Raw genomic sequence first — 20,541 nt, forward strand, 5'->3', positions numbered from 1 at the left:
TCTTTTCTAATGTATAGATAGAAAGGGAATTATTAGGAAATGAGATTGTTCAAGTATTTCTGTTACATGGAAGTTGTCAGGTGATCCAAGATGGTGGCCAAGGGAGAAGCTCTTCATAGGAACTTGTACAGGGCTATGCAGTGTCAACTATTGTGATGAGAGTGATATTTTAACTCAGATGTTCTTCTCTAAGGCTGCTCTAAATCTTGTGTGTGTGTGTGTGTGTGTGTGTGTGTGTGTGTGTGTGCGTGTGTGTGTGCGTGTGTGCGCTGGTTCTGGGACTTAACTCAGGGTCTTTGCTTTTTCGCTCAGAGGTGGTGCTCTATCACTTGGGTTTTGCCTCTTCTGGCCTTTTGGTAGTTAATTAGAAATATGAGTTTCAACAGGCTATCCTGCCTAGGATAGCTTTGAACTGCAGTCCTCCTGAGTAGCTAGGATTATAGGGGTGAGCTCCCATCTGTTTGAAGATGTGGCTTTATGTCTAGAGGAGCTTAATAAAGATTTCTCTCCCAGTTTGCATGTTGGTTGAAGCATAACAGCCTTGTCAGCTCTACTTAATGTATCATCCTTCAGTCACTAATACAGCACTTGGCACTGAACAGGTAGTGAGCCCTATCTGTGGGACAACCTCATAAGGGTATTCAGGACAGACAGGAAGGGGACACATAGCAGCTAATATAGTTACAAGAGGAAGTTATAAATGGGGTATTCATATTCACCAACTGAATTTGAATCACTTGATACATTTAGAATGTGGCTGAATAGTAGAAAACAGATGGAGAGAAACTTGATGTGGTTCAGTGTATGTGTGACTTTCTTCTAACCAGGGAGCCAAGTAAGACAATTGGAGATTAGAAGCTGCAGGTCCGAGAGGCAGAGCCGGCCCTGTTTTCCTGTGTTTCTACAGGAAGTGCATTTTATAGAAAAGTCAGAGAGGAACTGGGGGAACGGAGCGCCCAGAGCTGGAGAGCTGACAGTGGCCCAACAAGCCACTGTGGGCTGCTGATCCTTTACCCTCAAGGGCTGCTCCATGAGACCCAGAAGTTGCTGGCCGGCCAGCCAATCACGGACTCAGTTGAGGACGACACTTCGGGCTGGGCTGTAGGATGGTAAGCATCTACATTCTTTGATCGAGACATCGAAGGCAACTTTTCACTTCCTCTTAGTGCTTTAAAAGATGCACAGTAGATTTTAACTATATACTTTCCGCATGTTAATGCGATTCTTTGCCCTTTTTCTTTTTTAGATCTTCTTGTCATTACTAAGCTTAATAACGAATGTGACCTCTCCCCAGATTCCGTGCTCTGAGTGTTTCCTAGAATTTAAAGAGTTAGACTCAAACTGCAAGCTGTCAGTATTTGCATTTTCAGATCTTGAGTTCTAGAGGCAGAATGCCTCAAGTATACGTGAACTCTACAATCAATCAATCTGTGAGGGAAGCTTTGTCTCAGGGCCACTAAATTTCTAGAAGCCATGTGAAGTTTGAGCTAGGGGCTCTGCCACACACCGGGACCCTCGTGTCCCTTAAGGATTGTGGACATTCTGAAAGCTCTCGTTCTGGAAGCTCTGGGGTATTTTTAGATGAGGCTTGTTCCTATGAATGAGGAAGTCTGGCAGATGGCTCTTCCGTTTGGATTTTTTTTCCAGCTTTCTACCAATGTCGGATGGAGCCTACTCTTGTGTAAAGCTTTGGTTTCCAAGGACAATGGGGGGAAAAGCCATTCAAACAGCAGTGGCAGCAGCTGCAGGGGCTGTCTGGAAAGACGTTGTGCCACCAAGTTGTATTTCACAGAGCTCTCCTGTAACCCTGTCCGCAATCAGCAGTGGGAGGCAGGAAAGGAAGTTGGAACAAGAACAAGTCATTTATCACATGGGGACTAACGACATCTGTGGAGGCCATACTTGCTGGAGCTGATAAGAGAGCCGTTCTCCCAGCAGAGAGAAGACAATAGCGTGTATTCCTTTTATTCACAGAAGCCAATTCCATAAATTAAATGGTATCACACTTTATGGTAGAGGCTTTGCATCAATTTGGTGAAAGATAGATGATCATTCATGACATTTTAAAACTGAGTGCTGGTGGCTCACACCTGTAATCCTAGCTACTGAGGAGGCTGAGATCTAAGGATGGAGGTTTAAAGCGAATTTGGTCAGAAAAGTCTGTGTGACTCTTATTTCAAATTAACTAGCAAAAAGCTAGAAGTAGAGGTGTGGTTCAAGTGGTAGTATACCAGCATTGAGAGAAAAACCAAGTGAAAGTACAGAAGTCCTGAGTTCTGTACCTGCACGCACACACACACACACACACACACACACACACACACACACACACAGAGTATCGACTTGCTATATCTTGTTGAGTGTAGTCTTCATAATACCTGGCTTTCCATCCGAGACCACTCTATTAGGGCTCAGAAAAAGTCATATTTGATATATTAGGCCTTTTTCAGGGATTCATAAGAAATCTATTGCACACACAGAGTGATGAATCAAAGACATCTTGATGATAGGTGTCTGCTTCGATGGCAAGCCAGCCTTTTATTTTAAACTTGATGTGGTTTTACTCATTGACTAATTAAAGTGGCAATCCTTGAAAAGTACAGTTATCACAGGTTTCCAGGGTAGAAGCTTTTCAATAGAGTTCCTGTGAAATTTGAGGTTTTATTTCTTGGGTTTGTTTTGTTGTCTTGTTTCACAGTGTTGGGGTAAAAACCAGGGTGCTTCACAGGCTACCTAGGCAAGCATTCAACTCTTCCTAATATGTTAATGTCAAGGAAAAGAGCACCCCAGTGTGTGTTAGTGCCTTCCCTCCACATCTGCATTTGAGCATTCCCTGCACCTGCTTTTGTTACCCACTGGGGAGATCCTGAACTTGGTGAGGTTTTACAGGAAGGAAACAGCAGTTTTATTTCTCAGTCTTCCATTGGGTGCTTTCTGACTTCCCCAAACTCACGCATAGCTCATAGAACTGAGTCTGTATCACAAACATAGACTGATTTTTTTCCCCCTGTGTCCAATTGGTAAAACTCTGTAGAACTCTGACCTCTCCCTTGTAAGACCTAGATTGAAAGGGTTTAACCCCAAACCTCATCACTAGCAAGCTCACACGGCTATTAGAAGGGGAAACTAGCTCTCCTGTGTCTGCCTGTTCCCTCCTGGGGCCTCATGGAAGTCCCTATGGGTCTTTCTGTGTCCCTTCTGGCTCAGATGCTTGGGGAGTGGCCATCGGGGGGGAGGGTCATTCAGACTATTAATGATTTTTTTCCTACTAAAAATGTTTAATTTATCAAATATGTTAAGCATACAGAGATGTTCAATAATTAAATTTCAATGATTTTTTCACAAGATTTTTCAAACATTAACATTTTGCCTCTTTTAAGTTTTCTCTCTCTCTTTCTCTCTCTCTCTCTCTCTCTCTCTCTCTCTCTCTCTCTCTCTCTCTCTCTCTCTCTCTCTCTCTCTCTGTTACTATGTTTTGTGTTTTCATGGTACTGGGGATTGATGGGGCTTGAGCATGCTAAACAACACCCTGCCACTTCTAGCCTCTAGATTTTTAAAAAATCATTAGTGTGTTTATTTATCTGTTTATTTATATATTGCATCAAATAGTTGTACAAGGGAGGTTATTTCAAGTGTTTTTATATGTATAGTCACTCTCTTCTCTTACCTACTTTCCAAACCTGTGTCCACAAGCTTCATTATTTCACTTTTACACCCCAGACTTTGATTTTTCAAAAAAAGTAAAATACTCATAATATAGTAGTCTCTATTCCCTTCTCATCTCAACTTTCCATTGCTACCCAGAGTAATTGCTGTCTCAGAGAGCATCATTACATTTTATTTAACCTACCAAAGTTCATTTATTATGTGCTTAAATAATGTGTCACACTGTGCTTGAGCCTTTTATAAAATTTTATTTAATTTATTGTCAAGATGATATACAGAGGGGTAACAGTTACATAAATAAAAAGTAATGAGTACCTATCTTGTCAAACTTGTTACCTCTTCCTAATTTTTTTTTTTTTTTTTGGTCAGTTGTGGAGCTTGAACTCTGGGCCTGGGGCGCTGGGCACTGTCCCGTAGTTCTTCAACTCAAGGCAAGTGCTCTACCACTGAGTGACACTTCCAGTTTTCTGATGGTTTTGTTGGAGACAAGTCTCACAGACTTTCCTCCTCAGGCTGGCTTTAAACCTTGATCCTCAGATCTCAGCCTCTGGAGTAGCTAGGATTACAGGCATAAGCCACTGACATCTGGCCCCCTTCCTCATTTTTCTCCCACTTTCCCTTCCCCCCAACCCCTCCCAAGTTGTACAGATTATTTCTAACATACTGTCTTGTGAATTTCACTGCTGCATTGGTTCTCCTCTTGTCCTTGAGCCTTTTGTAAACTTTTCATCCTTGACGCTTGTTTTGTGTGTGTGTGTGTGTGTGTGTGTGTGTGTGTGTGCGCGTGTGCGCGCGCGCACACGCACTTACTTTGGTTTACATGTTGTTAACTGCTACATTCTTTTTCACTGTAATACTGTGCTACAAGTTATCTGTTCCATTATTGGTGGATAGGTTTTGCTGCTTATAACACAGTAAATGTGAATGTCTATGTCCATATCTGAGAGTTTTTCTAGATTTGCCCTACATAGCACAGTAGATACTAGCTTAAAGTCAAGTTAGCCCAAATTGTAATATATGTGCTCTAACTGTGAAGCATACCAAATTTTAAGGAGCAGGAGCAAAGGAAAGGCTATAAAAATCTCATTAAAATTTTATGCTGATTATACGTTTAAATCACTTTTTGATGTATTATGTTAAAATACATTATTAAAATTAAGGTCACCTGTGTCCTTCTACATTTCTAAGTATAATTACTAGAAAACTTTAAGTTGTATGTATAGCTTACATTATATTTTTATTCAAGATCATCTCCCATAGCAGAAGTCAGCAAACTGTTCCCTACAGGCCAGTTATCTTTTTTAAAATAAAGTTTTATAGACAAACATGACCATTTATCTAATATCTGTGGCTGCTTTCCTGATACACCAGCAGAAATGAGTAGTTGCAACAGTCTGTACATTCTGTGAGGCTCAAGTATTTACCATTTGTCTATCTAAAGAAAAGATCTCTATTGTAGAGTAATAATCCTTAAATATTTTCTTAAACAGTAGAAAATACACTTGCTATCTTGAGCAAATACACTTCTGCATATCTACAAGTTTTTACTAATGATATATATTTCTTTTTATCTTGTTGAAATAAACTGCTTGTCAGTAACTGTTGTGACCCTTTAAAAGTAATTAAATCATTCATTCACTGTTAGTTATTTAAATGACATTGCTTAAGGATAACCAAAAATAGAGTAACTGGGTTATAAGAACTGTACATTCATCTTCCAGGATTCATTACATTTTCAGCGTGCGTGTGTGTGTGTGTGTGTGTGTGTGTGTGTGTGTGTGTGTGTGTGTGTGTGTACTTCAATCTGTGGTTTCACAAATGATGTAAGAAAGTTCATTTTCCATATCCTTAGCAGTACCTGATACTGCCAGTGTGATCTTGTTTTAGGTATAATCTGGTTACTAGTAATGTTTATCATCTTTTATGTGTGCCTTTTCTGCATGCATGTGTCTTGTTCATGTTCATTGTCCTTTTTGTAGTGGTTGTCTTCATTTTTGTTTTTTGATTTATTATGGTATTGAACTCATTGCCTCAAACTCACTCAGCTTGTTTACATAACTTGCTTGCTTGGCTACCATACAACTCGGATCCACCTTCAACCTTGCTTTTTGCTGGCTATTTTTGCCAGACTTTTCTTGTGGATTTTTCTGCCCTGGCTAGCTTTAAACCACCATCTTCCAGATTTCAGCCTCCTAAATAGGTAGGATTATAGGCATGAGCTACCAGCACTAGACTCCATTGCTCTTTGCAATTGGTGTCATTCATCGGTTTCTTGTGGTCACAGCAGGCATTCTTTTTATATTCTGAGTACTGATCCTTAATTATGTAGTTGTGAACAGGCTACCTAATGTAGTTCCAAGGGTTGTAGCATATTTTCTGAAGATCATCTCATGATAGCAAACAAACATTCTGTAGATAATTCTGTTAAAAACAAGGGATTCAGGGACTATGAAAACAGACCAGGCAGGGCCTGACAAAGAACAATCAATGGACTCTTGACTGTAAGATCATGTGCATGAAGAAAAGCTCTGATGCAGATCAATACTGTTTGTATGTTTCTTATAGCAGATATTGAGATGTAGCCTGCTACAGTTGAACAAGTGAGTCATCAGGAAATATCAATTTAGCTAAATGTGCGTTATCACTGATGAGGAAGAGCTGGACTGATGGCTGTCTGTCTTTCAAGAGGCCAGCTGTGAAGATTCATGTGATTCTTGGAAAAGGGGAGAAAGCAGTAAACTAAGATTCTACCTAATAATGGGATGTTTTCTCTAGGGCAAATTCTCTTTGTTTGAAGTTGGTATTCCCATCTCTCCTAAGATGATAATGCTGTCTTCAAGATTCATGAAAATATTTCACAGATAATCAAACAGCAGATTCCATGACTCAAGAATAAAGGTTAAGTTGGCTCTATCAGGCATTTCACTAGAAATCTGGTTAAAATTTAGGTAAATTTTTCCTTAATTTCAAGAAACAACATAGACTTTTCAAAGCCATGGCAAGAGAGTACCAGGAAAGGAACCCCTACATTTTTAATACTAGTTTATAGTTCGTTTGCGATCTTTTAAACACAATTCAATCTTTATAGATCTCTGAATATTGGCTTATATGATGTTTCAATTCTTATTTTTAGAGATGTTTTAAGGGATATAATAGATGGTATAAATATTTCAGCAGTTGGATTAGAATGTGAAGGCAGCTCTAAGTCTTGAATTTGGCACTTGTTTGATTTTTATAAACTCTCTTGCTCTAACCCAATTCAAGAAATCTCCTGCCATTTATGTGCATAAGGTTTCTGAAGAACCCCTGTTCTTTCTCCCTCCCAAATCTTTTTTCTTTTTTAACTTGCTGGCACTGATCAGGGCTCAAGAACATAGTAGATTCATGACCCATTGGCCTGGGCTCTGAATGGAAACCAGCTGAATCACCTTCATTGTGTGTTTCTACCTTTTTCCAGGCACCTTTTAAAAATGAACAAGAGCAGTTCTGATTTGGAAAAAGTGAGCCAGGGCTCTGCAGAAAGCCTCAGCCCATCCTTCAGGGGTGTCCACGTCAGCTTCACCTCTGGCTCCACAGACAGCCTGGCCTCGGACTCCAGGACCTGCAGCGATGGAGGTAACAGATTGACCCATGACAGATAGGCTTTGGTTTTCCTGGGGCTGCAGGCCAGCCTGGGTTAATTGCCAGAGTTTCGAAGGGTTGAACAAGGCCTGTTTCTTGGTCCTGATTTCTCCGTGAAGTTTACCCCACCAAGGAACAGTTAAAGTTTGTTCCCTCATGAATATGTAACAGAAGCCTTATCCATATTATACTGTGTAATTATAAAGTGTCTTGGTGTGGTAACAAGATGGGGCATGGTTGCAGTTGAAAAGCATATTGGAAAACTATTGAAAGCATATTGGAAGCCATCTATCTATCTATCTATCTATCTATCTATCTATCTATCTATCTATCTATCTACACACATATTACCCATGTATATGTATATACATATGTATATGCGTATGTATGTATACACAAATATGCATGAGCTCAAGATTAGTTCTGTTCTCAAGATTAGTTCTTATTTTGGCTGGACTTTCAACTCAGGGTCTCATGCTTGCTAGGCTGGCACTCTGCTACTCAAACCACACTCCCCATCCCTCTTAGCTTTATAATAGGTCACACGTTTTTGTCCACACTGTCCTGGACTATGATCATCTTATTTAGCTACTTGCATAGCTGGGATGACAGACACATGCCACCATGCCTAACGATTGGTTGAAATGGGTCTTGCTAACTTTTTCCCTAAGGCTGGCCTCAAACTCAGCCTCCTAATCTCAGTTTCCTGAATAGCTGAGATCATAGGCATGAGCCACGGTACCAGGCATAAGAGATCAGTTCAAAGGGCATTCCACACACATTAGCCTTCGGTGCCTTTCTCTCTCTGTCACATCTGCATGCATACACGCACGTACATACAGGGCAGGTGTTTACATAAGTGTTTTTTAAATAGAACATGAAGGATTCATCAGGTCACTGTCCATCTCACATTTAATACCGCACTCTAAAGCAGGATATGTCCTGTTTGGAGCTCTGATGTTCTGCATTTGTGCCCTGGGCGGGTAGTATTTAAGACCTCTTACCTTTCAACTTTCTTCATGTGTGTGTCCTCTCTTGGGCTTCCCATGGCCTTTCTTAGCATGTTACTCTAGACCCATGCTCACATGCCTCTTTTCCTCATTCCTACAAAAGCATTTTTGGTGAATAGGCAATTTTGGAGTAGAGGGCTCTACTATAAATTCATTGTCAACAATATTTTTTATCTAAAAGATAGATCCTGGCTAAGACTGAAGCATGTAAGTCTGACTGTGGTGTGTTGGATGGGAAATCTTTGCTAGCTCTTGCTTAAAAACAGGAAGTATCTTAGCCTTGATTTGGGAAGGATGTAGCAACAGGATTTTCATTTTTTGCAGATTTTTCCAGACTCCTATCATCTTCCTTTTCCCCTCCAGTTGTGGAAACCTCAGTGAAGTAGATTGTTCCATAGAAGGCTGGCATCAGAACCATTAGCTCTAATTCTGATTGGCTCATCTAAGAGGCTGATATACAGCACACTCCTCTGCCAGCCACTAGCCCACTTGCACTGATGAGAACTGGACTTAATTGCTTCACCACTTTCTTACCAGTAAATGATGTCTAGTCTCATACTCCTAAAGACTCATTAGGAAGAGTAAAGAACAGATGAGTGGATAGGATAAGATAGGACATTGGTCTGTTCAGAGAAATGAAGGCTGTTATTAAGGTTTCCAGAAGAAAGAGACTTAAATGTCAAGTGAGGGCCTTTTGAGGGGGTGAGACTTGAGCTTATGTCTGCAGTGTAGCTGGAACTGAGGTGAGGATGAGTTACAGAGGGCTTTCCAAGTTAAGCAACAGTAAAGAGGAGTCAAGAGCACAGGGAGAATGCATATGGGGATGGGAGGCCAGCCTGATGCACAGCAGTGCACATAGTGACAGGAAATGGGTACGAGGGTATACATCAAAGACTCTCAGAGCCCATACGTGGAGGTAGGACACAGGTAACTGTTAGAGGTTTGTGGAGACAACAATGATGCCTAATTAGGACATTTTCTCACATTAGTTTCTGAATAACATGAATTAAAATGAGGGCATTTTCACAGTCATTTCTTCTTAACAAATTGGTTATTCAGTGGAAAAGTACCCCAAAATTTGTGTTCCTAGATCAACAAAAGTACTCTGTTACTAGACTGACTCCTGTGAGCTAACCTTTTCTATTCTCCGTTCTTTCGAGTGTCTCTCTACCAGAACAAGGTTTTGAAGCCAGAAAGAGGTCTGAGGGCATAGCTTAACCTCATAAGCACTGGGCCCTGGACTCAGTCCTAACTACTACAAAAAAAAATGAAATGAAAAAGGAGGGGGAGAGGAAGGGAAGGGGAGAGAGGGGAGAAAGAAGAGTGAGAGGAGGGGAAGAAGAAGAGGGAAGGTAAGGAAGAAAGGAAAGAAGGTAAGAAGGAAAGAAGGAAGGAAGGAAGGAAGGAAGGAAGGAAGGAAGGAAGGAAATTATTCATTTGATAGAAATTTGTTGTATGCAAAGTATATATTGGGTACAATTCTAGATGCTGAACTTCATCAGTGTTTGAAACTGCCCACCTCTTACTTTCTCTATGGGGGAAACTAGCCAATGCATCAGACAGCAAGCAGTAAGTGACTTGGAGAAGGATCAAGTCCAGAAGGAGCAGAAAGGGGTGGGAATGACTGTCAACACAAGAGACAGGAAGTTCATGAAAATCAGACACTTCAGTCAGAGTGAGTGAAAGCTTGACCTTCCTCTACCAAGCACTTGCACTCCTCAAACTATCACCTGTGAGGAGAAATCATATAGGAAGTCCTGTGAAAGACATCCTGTGAAAGACACCTAATTCAGTAGATTCCCTGCTTATGAAACAGGCATGTTAGCACACTTGATCCTAAATTCATAGATCCAGTCTAATATATTACACTGGCGATTTTGCTGTGATTTCTATCACAGTATGCAGCCCTGGACCTCCAACAACACATCTGAATCATGGGTTCTGTTCTGGGAAATCCATTACTGTAAGAAGAAGGGTATGTCCCATAGGAAAACATACTCATTTTTAAATTTTTCAGTGCCCTAAACTATATTATTAGCAAAGTAAACTTTCATCTTAAACTTCTCTTTAAGCTGAAATTCAGGGCTTGGGTTGTCACCAATCTTTTTTTTTTTTTTTTTTTCTAAAACTAGTATTCTATCACTTGAGCCACACCTCCACTTCCAACATTTTTGTGGTTAATCAGACACAAGATTCTCATGGACTTTCCTGCCTGGGCTGGCTTTGAACCATGATCCTCAGATCTCAGCCTCCAGAGTAGCTAGGATTATAGGCTTGAGCTACCTGCACCTGGCTTTAAGCTAAATTTTAAATTGTGTATTATTATCTCAAAGTCACACATATGATAAAAATTCAAACAATACAGAAAGTATGTAATGAAAGTCAGTTCCATTCAAACTCTCACCATTGCCAATTCACTCTTTTCTGTGTTGTCCCAGAAATGTCTATCCATATTCCACGTCATAACATTCCTTTTCTACATATTTTTGTACTTAATGTAACCTTGACATGTTTCAGTCAGAACCTTCAAGCCTACCTTATATTAAATTGTTACATTTTTTTTCATCATATGAATTAGTTAAACTCCTCTCTTACTGATGCATATTTAGATTGTGTTCATTACAAAACTGTCACAAGAACTGATGACATGCATAGCCAGAATTTGGTGAGTCTGATCTCCAGGATAATTTTTTTTCTTTATACTAGCCTACATTAGTTGTATAAGAAGGGTTTTAGAGCGGGGTATCCATGGCTCACACCTGTAATCCTAGCTACTCAGGAGGCTGAGATCTAAAGATCGCTGTTCAAAGCCAGCTCAGGCAGGAAAGCCCATGAGATACTTATCTCCAGTAAACCACCAGAAAACCAGAAGTGGGGCAGTGGCTCAAATAGAATACTAGCCTTGAGCTGAAGAGCTAAGGGACAGTGCCCAGGTGCAGAGTTCAAGCCCCATGACAGACAAAAATAGAAAGAAAGAAAAAAGAAAACAGGGTTTTAGCTAGGTGCTGGTGGCTCACACCTGTAATCCTAGGTACTCAGGAGGCTGAGATCTGAGGATCATGGCTCAAAGCCAGCCCAGGCAAGAAAGACTGAGACTCTTATCTCCAATTAATGACCAGAAAACCAGAAGTGGTGCTATGGCTCAAGTGGTAGAGTGCTAGCCTTGAGCAGAAGAACTCAGAGGGACAGTGCCTAGACCTAGAGTTCAAGTCCCACAATCAACAACAATAACAACAACAAAAGGGTTTTATTGTGACATTCCCACATTAAGTATATAGTGTGTTTGGATCAACTTCTATGGCTCTTACCCATCCCATTTCCCCTTCTTACGAAAATCTCAACATGCCTCCTTGTTCTATTTGTATGATAAATTCTCAGAGAAAATAGAATTGATATATCAAAATTTGTATGCATTTCTATTAGATTTGACCAGATCATCCTCTGAAAATGTCAGTTTACCTTTCTATCAAGCAGCATATAAAAACAAACTTTTAGTTTAACTATCTTGGGAAGAAAACCCTTAGCGATTATGTTATCACCAGAGATTACAACTCCAGAGCAATAGTACAGCTAAGGGCCAGGCATATGGTGTTCTCTAGCCTGTTTCTCAAACTAAGACTGGCTTCCCTTCTTTTGAATTCAAAGTACATTCTTTTCTTGATTATTGTGTCCTGGGATGATTACGTGATCACTAGAGAGTCCTCAGAAATGCCACATTTGCCATCTAATTGTAAAATACTAACCTGCTTCTAGTTTCAGATCATTATCCTGTCCTTTAAAAAGCAGATGTTCCTTTCAAAGAAATCCTATTGCGTTTCTGTGTTAATGTAGAATCTGTTCTGATGGTGAAACCAAATGAGAGGCTGCACTTTTTCCTTTGGAGGAAAAAGTGATGTGTGACCTGACAGCATCCTTGGCCCCACCCTCTGCATCTTCTGCTGTGGATAGGCTTAAGCCTGCATAGCTGCCACCTTGGTGGTGTGACATTGGCAAGGTGCCCTGTACTGAGGGATGTATATTTTGTCACCTTTAGTAATTGGGGGTTGAAGTAGGCCACAGGACCTTGGCAAGGTTTTCTCTGTATACTTTGTCCCCAGTGCCTTGCATGGGCAAATCTATAAAGGCATTTGCTGATGGACAGTGTGTTGCCCTTGTCTAAAAACTGACCTAGCTGACCCAGCTTCTAATCCTAGCTACTCAGGAGGCTGAGATCTAAGGATCATGATTCAAAGCCAGCCTGGGCAGGAAAGTCTGTAAGACTCTTCTCTCTTAATTAACCAGCCTCTAACTGGAAGTGAAGCTGTGGCTCAAAGTGGTAGAGCACTAGCCTTGACCAAAAAAAAAAGACCAACATAGTGTCTTGTGCATCCATTGTTACAATGGGTCAACCTGTAACCCTATTTAAGCATTTTGTTTTTTCCCTTCCCCTCCCCAAATTAGAGTAGTGTATATACAAGATGCAGGGCACCAACATCAAATACAGTGAAAACAGGGGTTATACCGTGGGGGAGGAACATACAAAGAAACAAAAAAAAATCACATGGCACATTATAAGTACGTTAGAAACAATAACAAGAAAAAACACCACTTGTGTCACTATCTTGGGTTCATTTCTCTTAACATCATCTTATCTGGTCATATGTATATATTACAATTAAGGGGTGAGAGGGGGCGGGAGTGTAGTTGTAGAGGTGAGAGGGAAGGATGGTAGGGGAAAAACAAAGGAGGAGATAACAATGCTTGATAGGAAATGTACTCATTACCTTGCTCTTGTAACTGTAACTCATCCACACAGTATTTTTACTAACCCATCTGTACAGTATTTTTACAATAAAAAGTATTTTAGAAAAGACCAAAACAACACCACCAAAAGAAAAAAGAAAAAAAAGCTGAACACTGGTGGCTCCCTTCTATAATCCTAGCAACTCGGGAGGCTAAGATCTGAGGCTCACAAGTCAGTTGAAGCCAGCCCAGGCAAAAAAAAGTTCCCAAAAGACTCTTATCTCCAATTAACTATTCAAAAACTGGAAGTGGTGCTGTGACTCAAAGTGGTAGTACACTAACCTTGAGCAAAAGAGCTCAGAGACAGTGCCCAGACCCTGAGTTGAAGCCCCATGACCACCACCAACAAACAAACAAAAAGATCCATAGAATAGTTCAGTAACGTTGTTTGCTTTGTCTTGCTCAAAGTTTGAAAGACTGAAACACAAAAGCCAAGAACTTGAAGAGCCTTCCCTAGTCAGGTCTCTCTACCTTTGTACCACCTCCATGCTTGCTCTGGCTCAGCTGTGGTCGGATGGCAGCATTGTGCCTAGAGGAGCTAAACAGGACTCATTCAAAAGGCTCAAAACAGCACTAACCACTTCCTCTTTCATCTGGCTGTAGAAACAATCAAAGTACCTATTAAAACCAGCAAGAAGAGAGCACCCTGTCATAAGGTAACCCTCACAGTCCCACACTTGAACTTTTGCCCTACATTTCTACATAGAAGTTAACCTGTCTTCCCTAACCATTGAAATCTTGATATCTCCTTTGCTTTCTTGATTGGAAGGAGCACAAACTAGTGTACCATCCTCTAGCCCTTTAAGATTCTATCCATTTGGGCACAGAAGGGATTCTGAGTATTCTTTCTAGGTGGATTCTTCCCTTACATGCATAATTGAAGTTGAAAGGACAACTTAGGCACTGGTGTTTGGAACCCTCTAGTCCAGTTCATAAACACAATTATAATAGGTAATGTAATTAAAAGGTAGATGTAGTGATCATTCTCATTCTGTTTTTACACTTACTTGGAAGCTAGTATCTTGAGACACTTCATAAAACAAAGATGTACTTGAAACATCAGCATCAAACTAAGATAGAGTTGAATCACTTTCATGTTCCTTTGTTGCTGAGTCCTTTTGGATATTGAGCAAAGAGTTGTTTAGGAGTTTTTTTTAAGGACTATTTTCCTGAACCAGTGGTTTGCCTGTGATTTTGGAACTATTTTGGGGCATGTGGGCATATTTGCTCTTCTTTTTGGCCTTTCTAAATGCAGAGTAGCAGCTGCTGTGTTACCTAAGGCCATGTTTATGGGAGGCATAGTTTGCCAAGAAAATCAAGAAAGTGGCAGAGTGAGTGCCCTCTGATCCCAGCGAAGATACTCAGCTTGTCAATTTCTTCTAGAAGGGCCACCTGTTAGCATCTATTTCAAAGTAAACCTAGAAATATTAACACCTGAGATATTGCTCTGAGATGTCTGATACTTTCCAAGTGAATTTTGACCTTCTTACTAGTTTTAGCCTGTATCTAGAGAGCTTAAAAAAATCCAGAAGTCCAGAAGAATGCATAAAGCTGAAAGGTAATGGACCTATTGTATAACTAGGATTATTTTTTTCACATTAGTCCACATTTCTAGGGAGCAAATGACACTGAGAAGGTTTGCTACCTCAGTCTTTTACGTCTACTATAAGGGCATGTTGTTTCTAATATGGTGCTCTCCTCTGATTGGTATCTGCACCCTTACAGAGATCTTTTTATTTGGTGGGTGGGGGGGAACACTTCAGCATCTAAGACATAAGAAAAAACTAACTAGCATACAGGATAATTCTTGGGTCATGCCTCCTTCCTAATGCCCAGTACCCCTGGCCAGATTTAGCAAAGTACTAATGACTTTTGGATCTAATCAAAGTTACTCAGCAACTCAGTTCCCACCAGAGAGGTACATGGACACTGCAGAGAGAAAAGGAACAATCACTTCTCTCCAGCAGCTGGGATACAGTTCCTGTATTGAGCCCTGCCCTAAGGTCTATAGCCTACTTGGTGATCTAAGGAATAAGAACTGTAGTGAATTATTTCATACAGAAAGTCCTCACCATCCTTCCAGATTAGAAGTGGCCAACTAGAGATGGAGGGAGTGGGTGTAGAAGCAAGGTAGGCATCTGCCTAGATATGCTTTGGTAGGGAGCACCTTGCATACAGAATACATGTTCAGAGAGGTTGTAAACAGAGAGAATGGATGAAATTATTGGTGTTGGAAAAGGCCAGTCATGCAATCCTTTTTGTAAATGAGGAAATGCAGCTCCACAATGTGGCTGGCTACTTAAAGATCCCTCTGCTACTGGCTTTCTGGGCTGGGTAGAAGCAGAAGGGGACACATTACTAACATCTGGAGATGTTAAAGAGAAAGAGGCCAATGCAGTGATAGTGAGGCTATCAGCTCAAAGCTTAAAGAAGGGACCAGCTAAGACAATGGTGTGTTAGAACACACTCTATCACCACCACCCTGCAAGATGTACTGGGAATGAGTTAAGAGTTCTGACCCCAAGCAGGCTGCCCATCCCCAGAGTCACTAATTAAAAAGCCAGACCCAAAGAAACAGGTTACATGGTTTCCCTCATTCGTAATAATTAGAATATGCCTATAAATCTACAAGTAAACCCAATGGATAGTAAAAGACAAAAAATTACACTTGGACATGATAAATAGATTCAATAATTAGACAGAATCTTGTTGAATTTATTCACACAGTGAGACCAAAGGAAGATATTCTTAGGAGAGGATCCCAAAGGCCCAATATCCATGTGCATATGATCATATAAAATGATGCTTATTGAAATGAAGTCCAGGAAATGGAAACAAAAGGTTTTTAAAATTGTACTGCTTGTGGTTCTTTTTTTCCCGTTCCCCCCTTCCTCTTTTGCTGCTACTTTTGGTTTTTGTACTTTTTGTCTTATGTGTAAGTTTATCTGACTTGGGGAGGGGAAGGGGAAGCACAGATAAGGGGTGAACCAATTCAATAGTGATACTCACTAGACACTATGTAGGAAATGAACTATACAACTTGGCAAGGGGAAGAGGGTCAGGAAGGAAAAAATAAAAATAAGGAGAAAATAAGGGAGGGAGTGACACTGTTCAAAAAGAAATGTACTCATTACCTGGCGTATGTAACTATAACCCCTCTGTGTGTCACCTCTCCAATGGAAAAAAAAATATTCAAATGGTAGGACTTTAAAACATAAGAAAACAAACAAACAAAGCGATGACTAGGCTGGAGGTGGAAACTGAGTATCAGGGTTAGAGAGAAACTTGAGCAAAGGGTAGGTCCTACCAAGACTTCCAGCTTCCCATGTTCCCCAAAAGAGAAAGAGACCATATCTGAAAATCAAATTACAACACAAACAAAGGCTGAAGATGTGGCTTAAATGGTAAATCCCACCAAATGTAACTTTCCTGATTCAAATCTCAATAAAGTTTTAAAAGCATGGACCAGTCACTCAGACCCTTCCTCATTTCAGTCCTACCTCCAGTCTCTGCTCTAGTAATGAAAAAAATTAGCCTCATACACCTCTGTAGGCCAGGGCTAGAAGCTAGGCAGCAAATCTTTCTTTTCTCAGCCTTTTTTGCTAGAAGGAGAGGAAATTAATTGTCTGCCCTGTCTGTCTTTTACCATCTGCATTACTGGCTGAGCCCTTGGGAGCAGAGGAGCTTTCTGAGTGTGAGATCAAGGCTCTGGACTCCCGGATTGCAGAACCTGCAGAAGGCAGCAGCCAGCAATGTCTTCTGGCCTCCACCTGGCTGTTTCGTAAACACCCACTCCTCTCTGAAGGGAAATTTTTTTGAGGATGTAAAGCTCACTGCTTGTGACTATGCCCAGATTGCTTGATTCATTATTAACCCAAGCCCTCCAGGAAGGGACAGAGATCACTTATTCAGCCTTACTGGTGGGAACCCACCTTACCGTTTGCAAAGCAGAGTGAGATGGAGAGGACTACTACTATGATCTTGATTAGGCACTGGGGAGCTAGAGCGATTGTTCTACATGCTGGAATAATCTATTTTAAATGAAGTAAATCAGAGACAAAGATATATTTTTCCTCATATGCGGAAGTTAGCTTATAAATGTGTAAGTAAATACATTGGTATGCACGTCTACAAAATAACTGAAGGGTAGATTCAAGATATGGTAGATTGAAGAGAGAACTAAAATAGTGCAATTCCTTAAAAAGGCCAAGTCAAAGTTCAACAAAAACACCAGGAAATGGGTACTTGAAAGGGGGTGGGCCAGGGTCTAGGAGAAAAGAATAGACAAATGAAAAGTAGAGCGAGTTCACAATGCAGTGTATATCCTATAAAATTAAGAAGAGTGAGGAAAGGGGTTAGGGTGGGTAAGCATGTTGAAGAGGTGATATTGATCAAGATGGTATGCATTCATAAAGTGCTTTGTTAAATGACAACTCCTTTATGTAAGTACTTAAATAGAATAATAGAATAAAATAGTATAGGCATCGAAGTCAATTCTTAGAATAAAGGAGGCACATAATACTTGTCCTTTCTCCAATTGTCTATGTCTGTCTTCTTCCATCCAAGTATGAATCAGCTCAACTCTTCTTAACTTCTGAGATAGATGAGATTAGGCATAGTTAGGGTGGTTTAGCAGTAGACTGTATCTCTTTTTATGCATATTTTATTTATTCATTTATTTATTGCTGGTCCCAGAGCCTAAACTCTAGGCCTGAATGGCTGCCCTTGACCTTTTGTGCTCAAGGTTAGCTCTCTACCACTTGAGCCACAGCTTCACATCCATCTTTTTGTGGACATAGGAATCTCACAGACTTTCCTGCCTGGGCCAGCATCAAACCATGGTCCTCAGAGCTCAGCTTCCAAAATAGCTTAGGATTGCAGGTATGAGCCACCAGTGCCTGGCTCTTTTAAATTATTTTGCATGTGTGGTGCTGAGGTTTGAACCCAGGGCCTTTCACATGCTAAGGCAAATGCTCACTCAACAGCCCTTTTTTTTCTTGTTTGTATTTTCTTTTTGAAGTAGGATGTTGCTAACCTTGCCCCAACTGGCCTTGAACTTGTGATTATCCTACCTTCACCTCCTGAGTTGCTTGTTCTAGAAGGATGTGTCACCACTCCAGGTTTTTGTATGTATATTTTAAACTTAAACTTTCATCTCATGATGAAATCTCCATTTTGTACATAGTGGACCAGCCTTTACCTTTTATAGACCAGGCTTGCATCTCAACATCTGTGTCCTGCCTACACAAATTAGTTGAGTATTCTCACAATCTACAGAAGGCTGTGGCCCTGACAGAATCTCCTTCACAATCCAGCTCTATTCCCCTGTGCCCAACTTTGGGAATCTGGAACCTTGGAAAGACTCACTTTCTACTAGATCTATTTCTTCATTTATAAAAATCACAAACCTTGCCTCCTAAATGTATGTAGAATTGCGCAGTCCTTTGGCTAGCAAATGTTTGTGAAAACAAGTAAAGATCTACACTTTGAAAAGGGGGATATCTTACTTTAGATAAACCTGCCTTTGAAAAAAAGCATCCTAATATACATGTGTAAGTTTGCTATTGCAGTTACAGCATTGCTTTGCAAAATGTTAGCGAAAACCTAAGTGTCCATCAGGAGGTGTCTAACTAAATTATAATACTTACATATGATTGTATATGATTATGATAGATAAAAGTAAGTAGCTAGATCTATACCCTTGAAAAGAAATCTCTGGAATGTAAAAGAAAAGCAATACTGCAAACAATGAGTGTCAAGTGGAAATGTGTGTGGGGAGTGCACACATATGCACGTTTATTTGGGTTGTTGGGATGCACGCACAATAGCTGGCAGTGTCCTCTGATGATTAGAGACAGAGATTTAAATGTCAGTGTGTACCTTCTTGGCATTCTGAGCTATGTCCATTGTGTATGTATTTTCCTATTCAAGAAATAAAACATGTGAAAGAAAATGAATTGCTTTGACCAGGAAAAATAAAAGGCATGCAGGATGTAGGCCTGAGTTGTTTTGACCCCTAACCTGACAGTTTCTGTTTCTCCTTTCCAGGACCATCATATGAGCCAACCCATTCTCCCACAATCAGTGGGAAGAAGCTTTTTGCTCCTGTCCCATTCCCTTCGGGCTCCACTGAGGATGTGTGCCCCAGTGGCCCTGCACAACCTCCTCCACTCCCCCAGAAAAAGATAGTGAGCCGGGCAGCCTCTTCACCAGATGGCTTCTTCTGGACCCAAGGCTCCCCCAAGCCACGAACTGCAAGCCCCAAGCTGAACCTAAGCCACTCAGAAACCAACGTCTGTGTCCACGATGATGCTCCCTTTAGCTACTCCCTGAGCTCTGGGAACCGCCACCCTCATGTCTTCTCCTCATCTGAGCCTCTAGAGAAAGCTTTCAAAGGCAACGGCCACTGGGTCCCAGCCTCAGGACTGGCTAGCAGCAAAAGCGACTGTGTGAATCCCAACTTCCAATGCACAGTGGCTGTGACCACGTCATCGTCCCAGCTGAGTGTAGCCAGCCAGGCCTCCTCTGGCAGCACCCAGCTCCAGCTACACAGCCTCCTGAACAGCATCAGCAGCAAAGAGGGCACCTATGCCAAGCTGGGAGGACTCTACACTCAGTCCCTGGCCCGTCTCGTAGCCAAATGTGAAGATCTCTTCATGGGTGGCCAGAAAAAGGAACTGCATTTCAATGAAAACAACTGGTCACTCTTCAAGCTGACCTGTAACAAGCCCTGTTGTGACTCAGGAGATGCTATTTATTACTGTGCCACCTGCTCTGAGGACCCTGGCAGCACCTATGCTGTGAAAGTAAGTACACACACCCCTTCCTCTATTCTGCAGCATTCCTCATTGGTCCTAGCCAGAGTGAATCATTGCGCTTCCCCAGACATTCCATTCGAGGAGGGCTGTTAATGCTTCCTGCTTGACAGTTTCACTCTCTGCCTGTCCCAAGACAGGGTGAGATGAGACTTGTAGTATGAGTATCAGACGTGTTCTGTGCTTCCAGGAATGAACCTGTGGGGTCTAGTTTCAATAGGAAAACATCTACCTTTCAGTGAAACATAATTGATGCATTTATTCACTGAGGGTCTATGTCAGGTATTTTGTGAAAATCTGAAGGTATAAAGGTGAACATAAGATTCTATACAGAGCTTCTGATCTAATAAGGGAGATGGATAAGCAAGTGTTTCTTCAAGTATTAGAACTAGAAGGAACATTAGACCTACACATGGGCCTTGAACAATGGAAGCAATGCTAACATTTACTGACACTCACTATACAATTAAATTCTTGGCTGGGTGTGTTAGCCATGTTACCTGTAGTCCTACAGAGTAGGTAGGTTTTACAGATGGATATTTGGGGCTCAAAGTGATTAGTAGCTAGTCAGTAGTTAAAATAGATGGGTCTATTATAAGAACAAAGGAATCAGGAAACCTGGCACAAGATACTTGGCCCTGACCCTA

General features: G+C 41.0%; 1 protein-coding gene across 1 annotated transcript in view; it reads left to right on the top strand.

Moving 5' to 3' along the window:
• The window catches only part of Prag1 (PEAK1 related, kinase-activating pseudokinase 1), a 50,494-nt gene that overhangs the window by 20,920 nt on the left and 9,033 nt on the right, over window positions 1-20,541 (top strand). The window contains exons 4-5 of the mRNA XM_070016276.1: window positions 7,124-7,281; window positions 19,128-19,885. Of these exons, the coding sequence (XP_069872377.1) occupies window positions 7,124-7,281; window positions 19,128-19,885 (916 nt within the window). The remainder of the gene's footprint in view (window positions 1-7,123; window positions 7,282-19,127; window positions 19,886-20,541) is intronic.

This window comes from Dipodomys merriami, unplaced genomic scaffold (assembly GCF_024711535.1).
Source record: "Dipodomys merriami isolate MVZ:Mamm:240054 unplaced genomic scaffold, mDipMer1.0.p SCAF_12, whole genome shotgun sequence".
NCBI lineage: Eukaryota > Metazoa > Chordata > Mammalia > Rodentia > Heteromyidae > Dipodomys > Dipodomys merriami.